The sequence below is a fragment of the Pantherophis guttatus genome, chromosome 1 (assembly GCF_059756535.1).
Source record: "Pantherophis guttatus breed Tessera chromosome 1, ASM5975653v1, whole genome shotgun sequence".
Lineage (NCBI taxonomy): Eukaryota > Metazoa > Chordata > Lepidosauria > Squamata > Colubridae > Pantherophis > Pantherophis guttatus.
In genome coordinates this window covers 158,554,729-158,570,671 of record NC_142063.1, presented here as the reverse complement: position 1 = coordinate 158,570,671, position 15,943 = coordinate 158,554,729, and the positions used below count along the sequence as shown (strand labels likewise).

The 15,943-nt window shown below is 35.8% G+C and overlaps 1 protein-coding gene across 2 annotated transcripts in view; it reads right to left on the bottom strand.

Moving 5' to 3' along the window:
- Window positions 1–15,943, bottom strand: part of ITGA4 (integrin subunit alpha 4) — a 52,644-nt gene that overhangs the window by 12,319 nt on the left and 24,382 nt on the right. For both annotated transcript variants that reach the window (XM_034428772.3, XM_087882067.1), the window contains exons 13-18: window positions 13,853–13,898; window positions 12,155–12,309; window positions 10,069–10,226; window positions 8,130–8,279; window positions 6,581–6,657; window positions 1,872–2,022 (exon numbers count right to left, since the gene is read on the bottom strand). In XM_034428772.3, coding sequence (XP_034284663.2) covers window positions 1,872–2,022; window positions 6,581–6,657; window positions 8,130–8,279; window positions 10,069–10,226; window positions 12,155–12,309; window positions 13,853–13,898 — 737 coding nt within the window. The remainder of the gene's footprint in view (window positions 1–1,871; window positions 2,023–6,580; window positions 6,658–8,129; window positions 8,280–10,068; window positions 10,227–12,154; window positions 12,310–13,852; window positions 13,899–15,943) is intronic.

Here is a 15,943-nt window from a genome sequence, read left to right as displayed (position 1 = left end):
TGCATGCAGTTCTACTTCCTTGAGCAGTGAACCGGTGCACATGCACATGCATGCCAGCCCGCCACTTGCAGTAGTGGAGCTGTGTCACGGCTCGGTAGTGGACTGCGGCCCAGGAGTTGGGGACCCCTGATTTAGATGTTCTATGAGATTTTGATTATAAGGAAGACTGAAAACAGGGGATTCTATCTAACCTTTTCCCATTATGCTTCTTTCTTGACTAATTTCCCCCCAATTTTCTGAAAGGGTTTGCTTTGCTAGAAAGGGGTACTTGTGTGTATTCCCAAAAAGAAAATTGGGAAGGAAGGAAAAAAAAATCAGAAAATGATTTAGGGATAAAAGGCAGTGTGGTGACTCAATGGTAAAGACTCTGGGCTTATTCACTGAAAAGCCCAGGTTTGAGACCGGAGCACCATGCGATGGGGTGAGCTCCCATCGTCGCCCCAGCTCCTGCCAGACTAACACTTCAAAAGTATGCAAAACTAAGTAGATAAATAGGTATCGCTTCATGGAAAGGTAACAGCCCTCTGTGATGTCATACTGGCCACATGACTGTGGAAATGTCTCTGGATAGCATTAGCTCAATGGCCTTGAAACAGAAATAAGCACCATCCCCTATGGCTGGCAATGACTAGCAGAGTAAAATCTGCAGGGACTCCGGGGACTTTTTTAGGGAGAAAAAGTTAACAGCAGTCCCACTTCTCCAAATCAAAATCCTACATCCCAGTTGCTCTTTATTAAAAAATACAGAGGTATTTGGAAGATTGAATAAAACAAGAAAGTGGGATACATTTACCCAGAATGTCTGTAGTGGTAATCATTGTCATACTGCTTATGATCTTTGCAGGCCAATAATACCACCAGCACTAACCACTGATAAAAATCTGAAAGTTTAATTCACATCAATGTAAACCTCAGGTTTTTACAGAAAACACTGATTAGGCTTATCATTCAAAGAGTGAATTCTATCTTTCCAGTTACATTATGTCTACTGATAAGTTTCAAATCTTTCAAATTGTAAAGAAAATTTATGCTTTATGAAGTTGATGGGACATTGTTATTTTGGATAGAGAAAAGGGGAAAGGAAACGGACCATCATAAAGACGACACAATATTTTGTTGCATGAGTAATCGTAAGTCTGTAGCGTGGTCCAACAAAAGTGATTTCCACGAGGGATGATGGTGGTGATGCACCTGCTGGCTGCCAGCTCCTATAAACTTAATTCATTTTTTTTCTAAACAAATTGGAAGCTGTTTGAAGTCCTTACATTCAACACAGAGTAAATTACTTTGTGTTGTTCATGTATCACTGGCCACATGGAGGAGACAATTTATAGATCTAAAAAAAGTGTACAATGTTAAAATTCTGCTTTTAACCTTTTTGTTTTGGGCAAAAACATCTAGTTTGCTTGCTGCTTCATTAAATAATACTTGGACACTTTTCATTATAATTAAAGATACTTTGCCTTGCTAGAAAATTGTACCTGTTGTCTTCCCAAAGAAGAAAGGGAAATTTTGGAAGGAAAAATTATATGGTTTTATAAACAAGTTTTACTGTATAGTCCTTGACATATTTATTCTGCAGTAAGCCCCACTGATTTCTATGAAACTAAAAGTAAAACTTTTTGTTTTAATCTATTCATCTTTTTCTTCTTATTCAATGAGTGATATTAAGAGGACCAAACAGTCTGGAAGAATGACTGTAGTTTTGTACATTGGTTTAAATGAGTTGCACTGTTTTATTTCAGTTTGCTTTGTGAATTAAGTTTCAAATGTTTTAAAATGAAACATTTGTTTGTTTGTTTTTAGCCATGCGAATGAAAAAGTGTCTGGCAAATTATTTTATACAAAGATATATAAGATAGGTTTCTTACCTGTGCTACAAGTTTGGTGAAATAGAGACCTTTAGGCAGCTGGATATGAAGGCTGGTCTGATAAGCATCATCGCCAGCATTGTATAAGCTGATATTTAATATCAACTGTTTTACATTTCCCACTGACAGGTAAGGTTTCTTTTCATAAGGCCTATACAAAATGAGTAAGAATATACATCATTTTAATTTAAACCACTTCTTTTTGAACTGCAATTTTAATACAACAGAAAAGGAAACACTGTATTTAATTTTAGATTTCTTCTTTTGTCCTGCATCCTACGGTTAGGAGTTCAGACTTGGCTTTTCCACTGCAAAATTAAATATGTGCATCCTTTCATTAGAAAAACTGGAATTTGCTCTTAACTATGCTATCATTTTGGAAAGTACATACATTTCCGAAATGTATCTTTGATATGAAACACTGCCTGTAGACTATCAAAGTATACTACCCATATTTATATATTTCAGATGAATTCCTGCAAGCTGATTTGATCTCAGAATGAAGAGAAGCAGCCAACTGTCTAGTGATAATTTACCAAGTGAATATATTTGATCACTTAGTAAGCTGGTTGTTTATGTCCATCTTAAAGGGCAAAAAAAAATCTCACTTCAGGTGAATCACGTTCCAGGATAGACCAGCGATGTGATTCCGGAAAAAAGTGAGGAAATATCAAGCAGGTTCTGTGGATTTAGGGGCTTTACGTAAATTTATGTAATAGAGGAATACAAGAGCCAACTAGCTTCACAGATATCATAACAACATCAAATGTGTTTCTCTGGGTCAAAGGAAAACCCCTATGTGATTTAGATGAAGGATAAGATAAAATAGTTATAACCAAAAAAATTTTTCCCAGCTATATTTGGAGCCCACGTGTTGTATCTCCCAAAGCCATTAGTGTGGCTTCTACAGAAGTTCCTCCAGCAAATGTCATTGAACTGTAAATGTCAATGCAACAAAAAAGAAAAAAAAATGCACTGGGAATATGCATGTTAACTTTACTTAAAATAAATGCATTTTAATTAAACTCATATCAGATCCAATTTAGCTTTTATTCTGCTTTTAGGGAGGGTGGCCTTTGGGCTGAAAAAAGTGCATAAGATTCAGTTTCTGTACTAGGCATCAGTTGATGTCTTTGTAAGACAGAGTAGTTGCCTCTGTCTTTCTACCACGGTATGAAAAACTTTTTACTGCACATTTGAAGTAGTCAGCACACAACTGTTATCTATTTTCCTGCTAAATTGAGAATTTTTCCATTCCTCAGCTGATGTGTGTGATATAATTTTCCTTACCATTTAAGCAATGTATAATAGCAGATGATCCATAACCACATATCAAACACAACAAACTTTTGCTTGTCCTCATTCTCTACTCAAACACTGACTCTTTAGTTCTTTATCCTTTCTAGAAAATCTGTTTCCCTCTATATAACTGAAATTGCTCAGTTCCCAATAATTAACAAGACATACCTTCTATGTGTGCTACTTCCACTATCACTGTTGGTTAAATGTTTCCTTTTTAATGCAGCTGATGTATTATCTTATGTTGCACAAGAGCGCCTGTCATTTTACTCTCAATCAAGTTTAATGAAAGGCAGGACTTGTGCACACGAGTGAACATGTCTATCTTATGTTTCACCCAGTGTTTTCTAATCATGTTAACTAACAAAAAGTGGGGGGGGGGAAACACCTAAGAGGATTTGAAAATAAACTTCAATTTGACATTAAACTTTAATTAAGACTTGCAGAAGAGCTGCCTTGAAATAAGCATTTATCAAGCATTCTGGCTTGAGACCAATACATTAGTCATTTAATACCTTGGGGGAGAAAAGTTGGCACTTGGACAAGCAACAGAAGGTAAAAGTACTACATAAGCAGTAAGTTTCAAATGAAAATGTGAAATACAAATGGTAATATTTCAGTGGCTGGGCCTCTGGTTAATGGTATACTTGAAAGTTTCTTTAAATATAAATAATTGATATTCTTTCCTTTCCTGCTTTCTACTTCTATGGTATTTTGCTTTGTTAGCAGAGTGATGTGTAGATTATAAGCATCCATAGGGGCAAACTAACAGTTGTTCACTTTATTCAGAGTTTCTTGTTCTTCCTTTAACCCAGTGCACGCAATTTATATGAAATATATACCTGTCAACTCAAACTAATTAAGTTATCTGATTAAAGTAATTTAGAAAGGGCAAATGGGCAGATAAGGCATTAAGTATACACTAAGGTAAACCATAAATATTCTTACCTGGCTTTTTTAGGTAAGATGGTTGGAGGAGAGCCACGTTAGTGAAATGCAACAAAATGTCAGAAGAAATCTGATCGCAACTTTCTGACTGACAAATTTTATTAAAAGGCATAAGTTTTCACAAGCTGCAGCATCAAATGCATAGACCTGATCTTATGCATCTGGCAAGCAACTGCTTGCAAAAATGTATGCCTCCTAATGGCATTTGTTAGTCAAAAAAGACACCACCAGCTTCCTGATTGTAAGAAGTTAATAGCCTGGGGGGGGGGATGCTGTTCGCAGGTAAAGAATAAGTATCTGGAGAACATAATTTGGCATTTCACACCTTCTGGAAAGCAAAACAAGGGAGATGTGATAGCAGCAATCCTATTTGTTTACACCTCTGCCTGCCACTATTCAAGTTGGGGGCTTTTTTTTTTAACCAGCAAAAGATGACATGATTAGAATAGGTTTTTTTTTTCTTGTAGCTTTCATCTACTAAAAAAAAACTTCAGAGCAGGAAGAGGAATGGAAGTAAAAATAGGAAAGATGAGGAGATGTTCCCCCTCCCAACCATTTAGCCCTAAATTAAGCCTCCCTCCTTGCTTTATATATTTAAAGCTAAGCCTCCCTCCTTGCCTTATATATTTAAACAGATCTATCTCTCACTCTTAGGGTAGGTATGTTACTAATGAAAAGATGAATTAATGATTTTTTTAAAAAATGGCATTAATCTTCAGCCTATTCTATCCTAATCCTAAAAACTAGGATACACAGGAAAATTTGATGAATCCCAAATTGAGCTGATTTTGAAAACTCCAGGAGATTTTTGAGATGAAACAGAAGTCCTCTAAAACAGGCCAAATCATTATGAATTCCTGGATGGTTCAGAAGGGCATAAACAGGCTACAACTCATCTCTGTAGGAAACAGGTCCCTGGAGAGAAGGGAAAGAGAGGAACAGTAGGAATTGAATGAATGTTGGTTTCTAAGTAGGATTTAAAATGAATTATTTTGACGTCATGCAGAATAGCTGTGGCCCTGAAAGAAGACAATACAAATAGAAATGAAATCAGATTAGAAAAAAGTTTCTAAGCTAGGGGTTTGCTTGTTTCCTAAGGAGAGGAAAAAATTAATTCACCCCTGAAAAGAAGGCCAGGTAAATTCAGGAAATAGAAGAACAGATTATGCAACATTTGCCTTTATAAAAAGGTAATTTAAAAATTCTAGTCTTTGTAACCCATAAAAGCCATAATTTGCAGTTGAGCAGAACTTCAGCTTGAATGTGAAAAACAATTACTTTCCCTTTTAATTATGCACAATGATTGTGAAAATACTTTTTTTTTAACTGAAAACTAGGTTTGCAGATGGTATCACTGAAGCCTACGTATCTATTTACCCACATCATGATAGATAAGACTGGCCTGTGAGACTATTATATGCACAAAAATAGTAAGACTGTGAACTATCACAATGGAAGAACGGGTGGTGAAGATGACAGAAATAGCAGAGATGGCAAAATTAACTTATTTGATTAGAGAAAGATCAATGCCTACATTTATCAGTGACTGGAAACCACTTATGAGCCCCTTATAAACTCCTTGGAGTTCCCACAATCTGAATCAACTCTCATTAATGCCAGATCGCCAATTATTATTACAGGGTAGGAAGCAAAAGACAGCATGAGGTGACAGGTACAATTTTATAATAGAGGACATGCAAAGATCCAGGGAGAAAGGTGTACGCTTTCCACTAATAAATGCAAAGTCTGCGATGAATAAGTCTATGCTTTTTAGAGGGGAAAAAAAGGGAGAACATTCCTTCTCTGCCTAAAATAGCATGGGAAGATATTATAAACCTGTGCATATAAGTGGAATTTCATTGTTCTATCTAATCAGGTGGCAGCACCAAGGTGATCGTGCACCACCTGATCGAATGGTTTTGGGATTTTTATATGATCTAATATAAGGAAGTTGTTATGCTCTTTCAACAATGTACTCTTTTGTTAAATTATAGTGCAGGGGTCTATATGGACATTAATGCATTTGTTGCATTCACACATATTATCAAGCCAGGTTTTTTTAACTATTATTTGTTGAATGGGATAGATTGACCTGACTAAACAAATAACACTGCACTGGAAACAGTCTGCATATTGTGCTAAATAAAAAAAAGCAAACTAATGTATATAAAAGTTCAGTATATGTAAACAGACCAGTGAAATGTGTTTTGAAGATAGCAGAATAATTGCAGAATATAATCATATAAACATAGTTTCTCATACAGTGCCAGGGCTCCACATGTTTATTCAGCTCTTCTTTGTGTCAATTTACTCAGCTCCTCTATGACTCCACTCAGTCACGATTCTTTATGCCTTGCGGAACTTTCTGATATCTGATTCCATTCTTTCTAAAAAGAACTTTTTTAGATAGAAAGCTAAGTTCATGAACCTTGCTCACTTTCTCTCAATTATAATGGACTTACTTTGGAAATGTAAATTTTCCAGAAACTTGAAGGTTTGCAGAACAGTTTTCTTGAGTACAAAATCTTGCAAAGACAAACTTTGAAAGAAGAACAAAAATAACTTTTTAGAACAATTTTGAAGGTATATATTCAAAAATATTTTTACCATGAAATCCAAAATAACCAATAAGAAAACATCATCTGCCTTTCAAATTACATGAATTTGGCACCCTCCATTTCAATTCATGCCATTCTGTCTCATTTTAGGCAGCTTTTTAAATCAATGGCTATATTTTCTTTGGGGGGGGGAATAAAACACAAACCTGAAAAAGAGGCTCATAAAAAATGTTTTATAACTTTATGAAGTAAAATCCAAAAGCAAAACCAAGAAAATAAATAATTAAATTAAATAAATATAAAGGGCAGCTTTCTGAAATAAAAGACTGCCTTTTATAATCAAAGATATATAGTCACCGTACCAAAAGTTCAAAGCAGCCCTTATCACCACATAAAGCTTCAGACACACCACAACATCAAACACAGGGTGTTCTTGTAAGAATATCTAGTAAAAAAGCTGCAAAAGCCTTTTCCAACACATAAATATGTAAAGCTACCAAACCCTAGAAACAAGCAATTTGGGCATTTGCACCAGCAAACCCCAAAATATTTCTCCCATCTTGAGTAAAAAATACAACAATAAATTAAATAATTAGCCAGTTGTTGCCAATTCACAACAAAAATAATTAAAAACAATTTCTGGGACAGCCATATCACACTGCCTTATGACAAGATCCGCCAAAATTATGGGTAATGAGAAGAATACTTTTTTTAAATGAAATAGTTTCCAAAGCAAAGTGATGATAAAAGAACAGAAGGTGCTTCTCTTTTGACATTTTTGTTGGATGCCACTAGGAAAGTTCATGTGGAAACAAATCCCTTTGACCTTTCACAACAGTATCTAGAGAGCATGTTTAAATTTAGAGCAGTTGTTATGTTCAACTGCTTTTCTATCCTGTATATTGAAAAACTGTGTATCAGAAAATAAAAATATTTGCCTTGATCCAGAAAACTATGCCAGCAGCAGAGGTCCTACATTATGTTTGAACTACTGCCTGATGTTTTCTGGAGATTCAGGCAATAAGTCAGTCATTTGGCTTAATACGTAGAGACTTGGTTTACAGTTTGACATTTTTAGAGCCATCCAAAGTATACACAAGGCTATAGGGCTTCATCATGTCTCTGTTACATTAAAAGAATGGATGAATCACAACAGCAGATGATGAGCCAGGTTCCACATGGTTTTCATAGTTACAGAATTTAGCACAAACATGTGTTCTCCTTCCCTTCTGCATGAGAAAATGCTCTTTCAATAGTTTTATGTGTGATAATGTTATAAAGTCCATAATTTAGTATAGTTAATACTACTTCAAAGTCAGCCCCACCATCAAGTCCATATAAGTAGAAAACAATCCTTCAGATGAGGATCAGAAACAGAAAAGTAGCCCATTGCAACTGCTGTCCACCAGCTTGTTAGACTTCATTTACCATCGTACAAGCCAGCATGACATACCTTGCTGCGCACAATATTATCCTCCTTCCGTTGCTGAAGTACTGGCTGGAGTGGTTGGAGTTCATCAGCATTTCTCTTCTTCAAAACGTGGTGTCCCAGGTGATAGGTAGCTTCAACATGTATAGGAGTTTGAATATCCCTTACATCTTTCTAAGCATGGTGAAATCAAATAAATGAATTGCACAGAACTGAAAACAATATTTACCAATCAAAAATAGAAGCTATTTCTACGTTTCAGCATTTATCCTGAAACAACACACAAGGTTTTGCAAGGCAGCATACACCCCAAATTTGAATTCTCTCTTATAATGCTTCTAAGGAAATCCATTCAAAAGCAAACCCCAGACAACGGTATGTAAAAATGAAGCCCAAATAGTTTGAACCAGGGTAGATAAAAATCAATGATTTTTTTTAAAAAAATCAAAAAAATCGGATTTTTTTGATTTAAATCTAATTTATTTTAATAAAAAACTTTTGGGGTAAAAATCTATCGTAAGATAGTTTTCTATTTAAGATACATAAATAATTTAGTTTATTCAGCATGAAATGGAGCTTAGTTATGTAGCATGAGGCTGTATATTTTGCAACACTGGGACTATCGGTGAGTCAACAGTGGGTCAAAGGAGTAGCAGAGATGACAGTTGCTCTTTAAAAATTATGATTTAAATCGAGTTGATTTAAATCAAGCCTTTTTACTAGTGATTTAAATCATGATTTAAATTGTGATTTAAATCAACTCGATTTAAATCAAATCCACCCTGGTTTGAACATTGCATATTTAAGAATGTTTTATCATAATGTTTTATTTCTATGTTAAGATTCTTCATAACACAGAGCACATGAGATTTTATTACTCAAGAAAGATACCCTTCCCTCTATGGCCCACACTGATTACCCGATCAATTTATAAAGCTCACACTGAGTCGTATTTAAATGTTTTCAGTTCCTTGGATTTATTGTACTGTAATACAGATTGAAGTGCTGCCTATATTGAAGTACTAAGGAAGGACAGTGGAAAATGAGCATAAATCTTGAAACAGCAGTGAAGCTGATACTCCATTTCTCTCTTTGATTAATGGTGCAGTCCTGATTTTACTAGGATGTAAGTCCCATTGAGCATAATGGAAGTCATTCTTAACTAAACAGTAAATTTATGTTTAAGTTCAAGAAATGGAATCTTGTATGCTACAGTAATTACTACACTTTTATGCTGGAATAAGTACAATTTTTCTTTACATTTACACCTAAGTATGGAAGGTTTTATATTGTGTTTAACTCCTTGTGAAAATAAATCTATACAAAGTATCACAGATCATATTAAAGTTGATTAAATTATTCCCTTGTTGTGGGAGAACAAACCTGTGGCTTGTTCTTCCCACAGGTTCCCTGCCCTAATTTTCAATAACAAGTTTGTTTCGATCAGTTCATATGTGTTCCAATTCATTCTGATTTTCCACAAGGTTTCCTTGCATCTGCTATATATTATTTTCATTACACCAATTAGCTATTAATTATTTTCTCAGGTATTGGAAAAAGCATGATTTGAAAAATGAAAGTTTGATACCTGACACCAAATTCACTTAACCTCAGTGTCTTCTTACAAGTTCAAAAGTTGCAGGAGGAGAAAGAAAGAGCTGAAGAAGCTTCTTGGATGAGAAGCGAAATGTCTTCAAAGAAAACCCAGAAAGCCCAGTTGCCTCTTGAAAAAGCACCTTTGGGACAACCATGACCTGGATGACTGAGAACCTCCATAGTTGACTTGTGGTCGATGTGAAACATCAGAAGCGAAAGTGTCTATTTTCATGACTTGAATAAATCTTGACAAATGACCATGGTCAGAGTTTGCTGCAGGTTCCCTCAGAAGGAATCAGCTAGAGCTTTTTGGATAACCTTCCCAGTGAATACTTCCATCCCAACAACTCTACGAAGACAATCTTACCCTCATGAATGCCTGATGGGTTCTGCATGTAAAGTTGTTGTTGCTATAGATTCGGACACTTCCAGAGGTGACTTCAGAGGTTCCATTAGAGGAAAAATAAAACCTCGCTGCAGTATCTGGCCTTCTATTAATATCCAGGCTTAGATTATAAAGCAATACTGTAAAGATTAAAGAAAAAAAAAAGAATAAAATAAGAGGAAGGATTTAAAAAATCTTTAAAAAGATTTCCATATTCATTAAAGTGATGGTGAGCTACTACTTATGTTAACATAAACAAGGCAGCAAGTTGTAAGTGGTTTTACATTTTCAGGATTTACTGTCCAATCTTTGGAACATCACTTTTTATTATTAAATCTTAAAAGGAAAAAAAAATCAGAATGTGTATTCAGAATCTGGTATGTGCTTGTGCACGAGCATGTAAATAATGAGGACCTGTTAATGTCTTTTAGTGTGACACAGTTCTCTGCGTCATACAAATATAACACTGCTTAAAGAACATATAGCTTTTCTCCAGAGCATGCTCTAAATTTGTAATTTACCAAGATACAATAATATGCATAAAATAATATGTACTTAACCTTTTTATTCTGGTTTGAAAAGTTAATTATAGTACAAATGCCTACGCATATATTTTAGGGGAACATAGCCTGCAAGATTATGAGCAGAACGCTCTTTTTATTATCATAACCACTAAGGAGGAACATTGTGGGCTAATCATGTCAGGATAAATTACTTTCAAATTATTAACATAGTGTATGTTTGTGTGTGTGTGCATGCCCATGCTTTTGAGAGATATCTGGAGAATTCTATGCAGCATTCATGACAACGTTTTTGTAAATTTGTTTTGTAAATTAGTTTAGTTTCCTTTTTCTGAGAGAGAACAACTGGCTAAAGACTACCTTGCCTAAGGCAAGACCAGAATTCAGAATTTCCTGGTCTCTAACCTAATACCTTTAACTAATAAACTCAACTTGCTCTCTAGGACCATATTTATTTATTTATTTATTTATTTATTTACTTACTTACTTACTTACTTACTTACTTACTTACTTACTGGTTCGATTTATATGCCGCCCTTCTCCAGAGACTCAGGGCGGCTTACAATGCGTTAAGCAATAGCCTTCATACTTTTGAATATACCTGCTTAGTAGGGCTTTTGCCCCCTCCCTAAGCGGTGTTCTTTTTTATACAAAGTCAGCTTATTGCCCCCACAATCCGGGTCCTCAGTCCGGGTCATCTTAGATCACATTAACTCTTGTATTTTTTAAAAAAGTTGCACTATTCATCTCTTGGATTATATCTATATATTTATATATCTATAAGTGTGTGTGTGTGTGTGTGTGTGTGTGTGTGTGTAGTGCATATATTATACAAACTATAAGATTATAATATAAACTAATAATATAAACCATACACAAATTTTATATTATATAATATATAGTTTATATATAGAAATCAAGATTTGATGCAGAATTTTACAAGGCTTCATTTCTAAACTTAGGACAAGCAAGTAATTTTCAAGACAGAGACTGATATTGAAGGAACTGTTATTGCTTTTTTACTGACTTGGGTTTCTGCCGTTTTAATTCCTTGTAATCACTGGGTCTAATCCTTGCCAGACATTATCTTTTGCCAGAGTTAGGAACCTCCACCCTAAAGCAGACTTCTAGAAGTGAACTCTTTAACTCATATTCTTTGATTCTCTGTCTTTGTACCTTCTTGCCATATGAGCGCCTTCCCCTAAATGTTACCAGGCCAATTTGCTGCCAGAGATGAATGAATACCAAGATGTCTGCTATGGAAATTTGCCCCTTTTTTGAGGGGGGGGGTTTAATTTTAGCCACTTGGTGTGCCTTACTTTCTTGCTTTGACAAAAAAGGACAGGAAATCTTGCTGCCAGTTTTGGAGGCACAATTTCTAGGGAATTTAGAGATCATAGAACACTCATGTATTTTAAACTACTGATAAAATAGTAGCTAGTGGATAACCACTAGCTTTGATATATGGATCAGCTATCATTTGTCATAACCACCAGCAATTTTTTAAAATATTCAGTTATGAAAATGCTAAGCACATAGAGGCTTACCTATGTAACCTGGAATGGTTTGGCTAGTTGAGTTAAAACAAAGCATTAGATTAACACACACAGCTGGTTGTCCATTTCTCACACAGTCCAGAATGGTTCGGTTTACAGAGTTGGGGTGTTTTAAGGATGCTTCCACAATAATTACAGCCCTTGTCCTAAAAAGAGGAAATTTGTGATCACAAGATGTTCTATCAATATTAATAATGCCAGGCATTCCATTTTTAAAGACATACACAAGGATTTAGATTCTAACAGATCAAATGACATTAATTAAATAGCATGCATGTCTAACTTATTATTTAAAAGCAGACAAGATCAGAATTGTACCGAGCCGAAAACAGAGATTGACTTTTTCCTTCCTTGCTTGTCATTCCTGCTCAAAGTGCCATTTGCCTTTCTGTGTGATCATATAAAGAGGATTTATAGAAAGGCATAGATGGGGATGAAAGAATTGGGCTACTTCTGAAAGTTAAAATCTCTATCTGTATCAGAGTACCCATACTTTGAAAACAGATTGAGTTTTGTGCTATGTACAGATAAATATTTTAACTTGAGAAAGTTTGATGAAGAAATGCCACTTTTCCTTTTGCCTTCAAATCATCCTCTGATTGTTAATGAACACTTAATGGCAATATCTTACTTAGCAAGATGTGACTGTGAAATATATAAATTCTGAGGTTCCCATTGCTTGGTACATAACTCCTAATGGTCCCATATATTAAAGATTTAAGTGATATAACTAATACCATAGCTTAATGATTAACTTCAGAGTTTAATAAGAGAGTCTGATTAAATGTTTATATATACCGTATTTTTCGGAGTATAAGACGCATCTTTTTTTTCCCCAAAAAAGAGGGTGAAAATTTGGGTGCGTCTTATACTCCGAATGTAGCCCCACCCAGCTTCTCAAACTGAGGTTTCAGAGGCTGAAAAAAGCATCAGAAATGAAGCTTCAGAAAAGAAGCCCCCAAACAGAGCTTCAGAAAAAAGGCCTCCAAACAGAGCTTCAGAGGCTTTTTTCTGAAGCTGTTTTGGAGGCTTTCAGAGGCAGAAAAACAAAAACAAAAAAAAAGCAAGGCACAAAGCTCACAACCAATGAACCTGTTGCTAAAATTCATCTCTGGGAACAGCTGATTGGGGGTATTTTGGGAGGTGGATCCACCTGCCAATCATTTTTTCTTATTTTCCTCCCCAAAAGCCAAGGCGCGTCTTATTTTATTTATTTATTTATTTATTTTATTTAACTTATATGCCTTATATGCCGCCCTATCTCCAATGGACTCAGGGCGGCTCACAACAATAAAATCCACGATAACCACAGTACAAAGTTAAAATACCTAATTAAACCAGATAAAAGTTAAAAATCCATATAAAACCCCATCAGTCCAGGCCGGGGGACTTGAATAACCAAGTTTCTAATTAGCGGCGGAAAGTGCGAAGGGGGTCAGGGGCCAGCCGGAGCCCCAAGGGGAGTTGATTCCAGAGGGTGGGGCACGCCCACAGAGAAGGCTCTACCCCTGGGGGCCGCCAGCCGACATTGTCTTATACTCCGGTGCGTCTTATACTCCGAAAAATATGGTGTGTGTGTGTGTGTGTGTGTGTGTGTGTGTGTGTATACATACATATACATATACATATATATATATATATATATATATTAGTTCAGTTGCCTCTAACCCTAAAATGTGTTCGACCCACCTCAGTAATACAGCAGAATCTGACAAAAATGCACCAACTGCTACATCTGTAAAAATAAATAAATAAACAAATAAAGCAGGAATAGAGTTTGAGGACTGAGGCATTATAAATGTTCTCTTTGGCACTTCTCTTTTATTGCACATTCATCTCTGGACTACATCAAAGTGCTATTTGCACATCATTAATTACAGGAATAGGCTGATATATTAAGACATGTTTAATGATTAGAATGTCTGAAACATATTTATCAAAATATGCCTTCATTGTTTTAATTAATTTATTTACTTCTGCTCCAAATCCACAAGAAATCTGAAATGGAAGAAAGCAAATCGTAGAGTCCTCTAAATGGAAAAAGCATTTATTTATAGCAAAAAAATTAAACTCCTGCTCAAAATCTAAAGATAGTAATTTACAATTCCCTCTGCTTCTGCAGCCTTCTTTCCAATAATATGTTCATGGGAAAGGGGCCCCTGGACATAACCACCCCTGCCCTTCACATTTTGAAAAAGATTCTTCAGGTAGTTTGCCTCAGTGACATTTGTGGGATCTTACTGAATTTGTCAGAATGAGAAAAGCAGTGTTGTGGCATCATGGCACAAATTCCACTTCTTTGGGGCCTCTGTATGATACACTATCCAATATAGAAGAAGAGCAGGAATTGCATCATGATGCCATAGCACTGCTTTTATCAGTTTGACTCCTTCTCTTACACATGCTGCTGCTTCAAATTTCATATGCAATCAAGAACATATGGAAAAGTCAAGAAACCTTGAAGCATATCAATGGGCAAATAAAAAGCATTTTCCCTCTAGGGACGTGCGGATAAAGTTAGTGCATGCTTCCTAATTTCATCTGGCACCATAGACATACGGTCCCTCTGTCCTTCTGTTGGTTGCCTGAAGGGGTCTGATGCATCACTTGGGGAAACACTCAATTAACAAAGGAGTTATAACAAAATATTCTCATCAAAAAAGCACTTTCCACAATATTTGAGAGGAAGAATTGGAGGAGAATGATATACATTCTGGTTATGTGTAAATATAAGTGTCCAGTCCACTTTCTTATTTCTCTTTGCTTTCCTAGGAAATATTTACTAGAATTGTTGAAGGACTTTTTTCTGCCTGCAAATGTGATTGGATTAAAAACTACCCCTAACAATGTACAGGAAAAGGAGAATGTTGTCAACATCATTAGCATCTGTGTTGGTACAACACATCTAATCTTCACATCACACTTCCTAAAAGTCTAAGTTAGTAGTTAATATGAGTATTATAATAATGATTTCTTTATTTTCATTTCACTCTTCTTTTGAATCTTCTCTTTATAACTTCTCAAGTAAAATCCGGCATGTGGAGGCTATTTCCTCAATGTGACAAATCAGCTTGTTAAAATATCAGTGAATATGCCTGCATGCTTCTATTCTCAACACAAGATGCCAGGAACATTTGGTGAAACACTTCAGAGAGCATCTTCATGATTTTTTTTTTTTTTTGCTTCTCAAGGGTGGTGCTCATAGAAGCTTCCAGAGTGCAGAATTTATATTGCAGTAAATCATGAACAAAATTAAACAATGTTCTCGAAGCATAGAGAAGGAGCAATAGAACAAACAAGTCTTGTTCATCAATACCTAACACGTTTTTCATGATATGACCATCCTATTTATTTTCATGGCATTCTACTGGACCAGTGGACTCCACTGGACCCCACCGGTGAAGATTGTAGATTGGAGGCACTCTGTTACATTGGCTTTCTCCTTTCTGGTTCCGCCCTGGGAGACAAAACAGCTAAGCTCTGCTGTGGAGTGCAATAGGACTTGGTTCTCTCCCTTAAACAATATAACGTTTATATGATACCACTGGCGAAGTCAGTAGCCAGTCTAGGATGAAGGATACTGCACACTGCTAGTCCAGGCTGTATGAGGATACTGTGGAAATCCTTGTCCAATGTCTTGAAGCTGTGTAGTCAGCTGTGACCCTGTATGGTCAAAGTAAGTTCAAATTAAATCCTTGCAAGATGGAGCCATGATCATGCTGGCTCTATCCCAACTTCAGTGTTCACTGTAGACAGAGGTGCAATTCTCCCAAAGGAGTG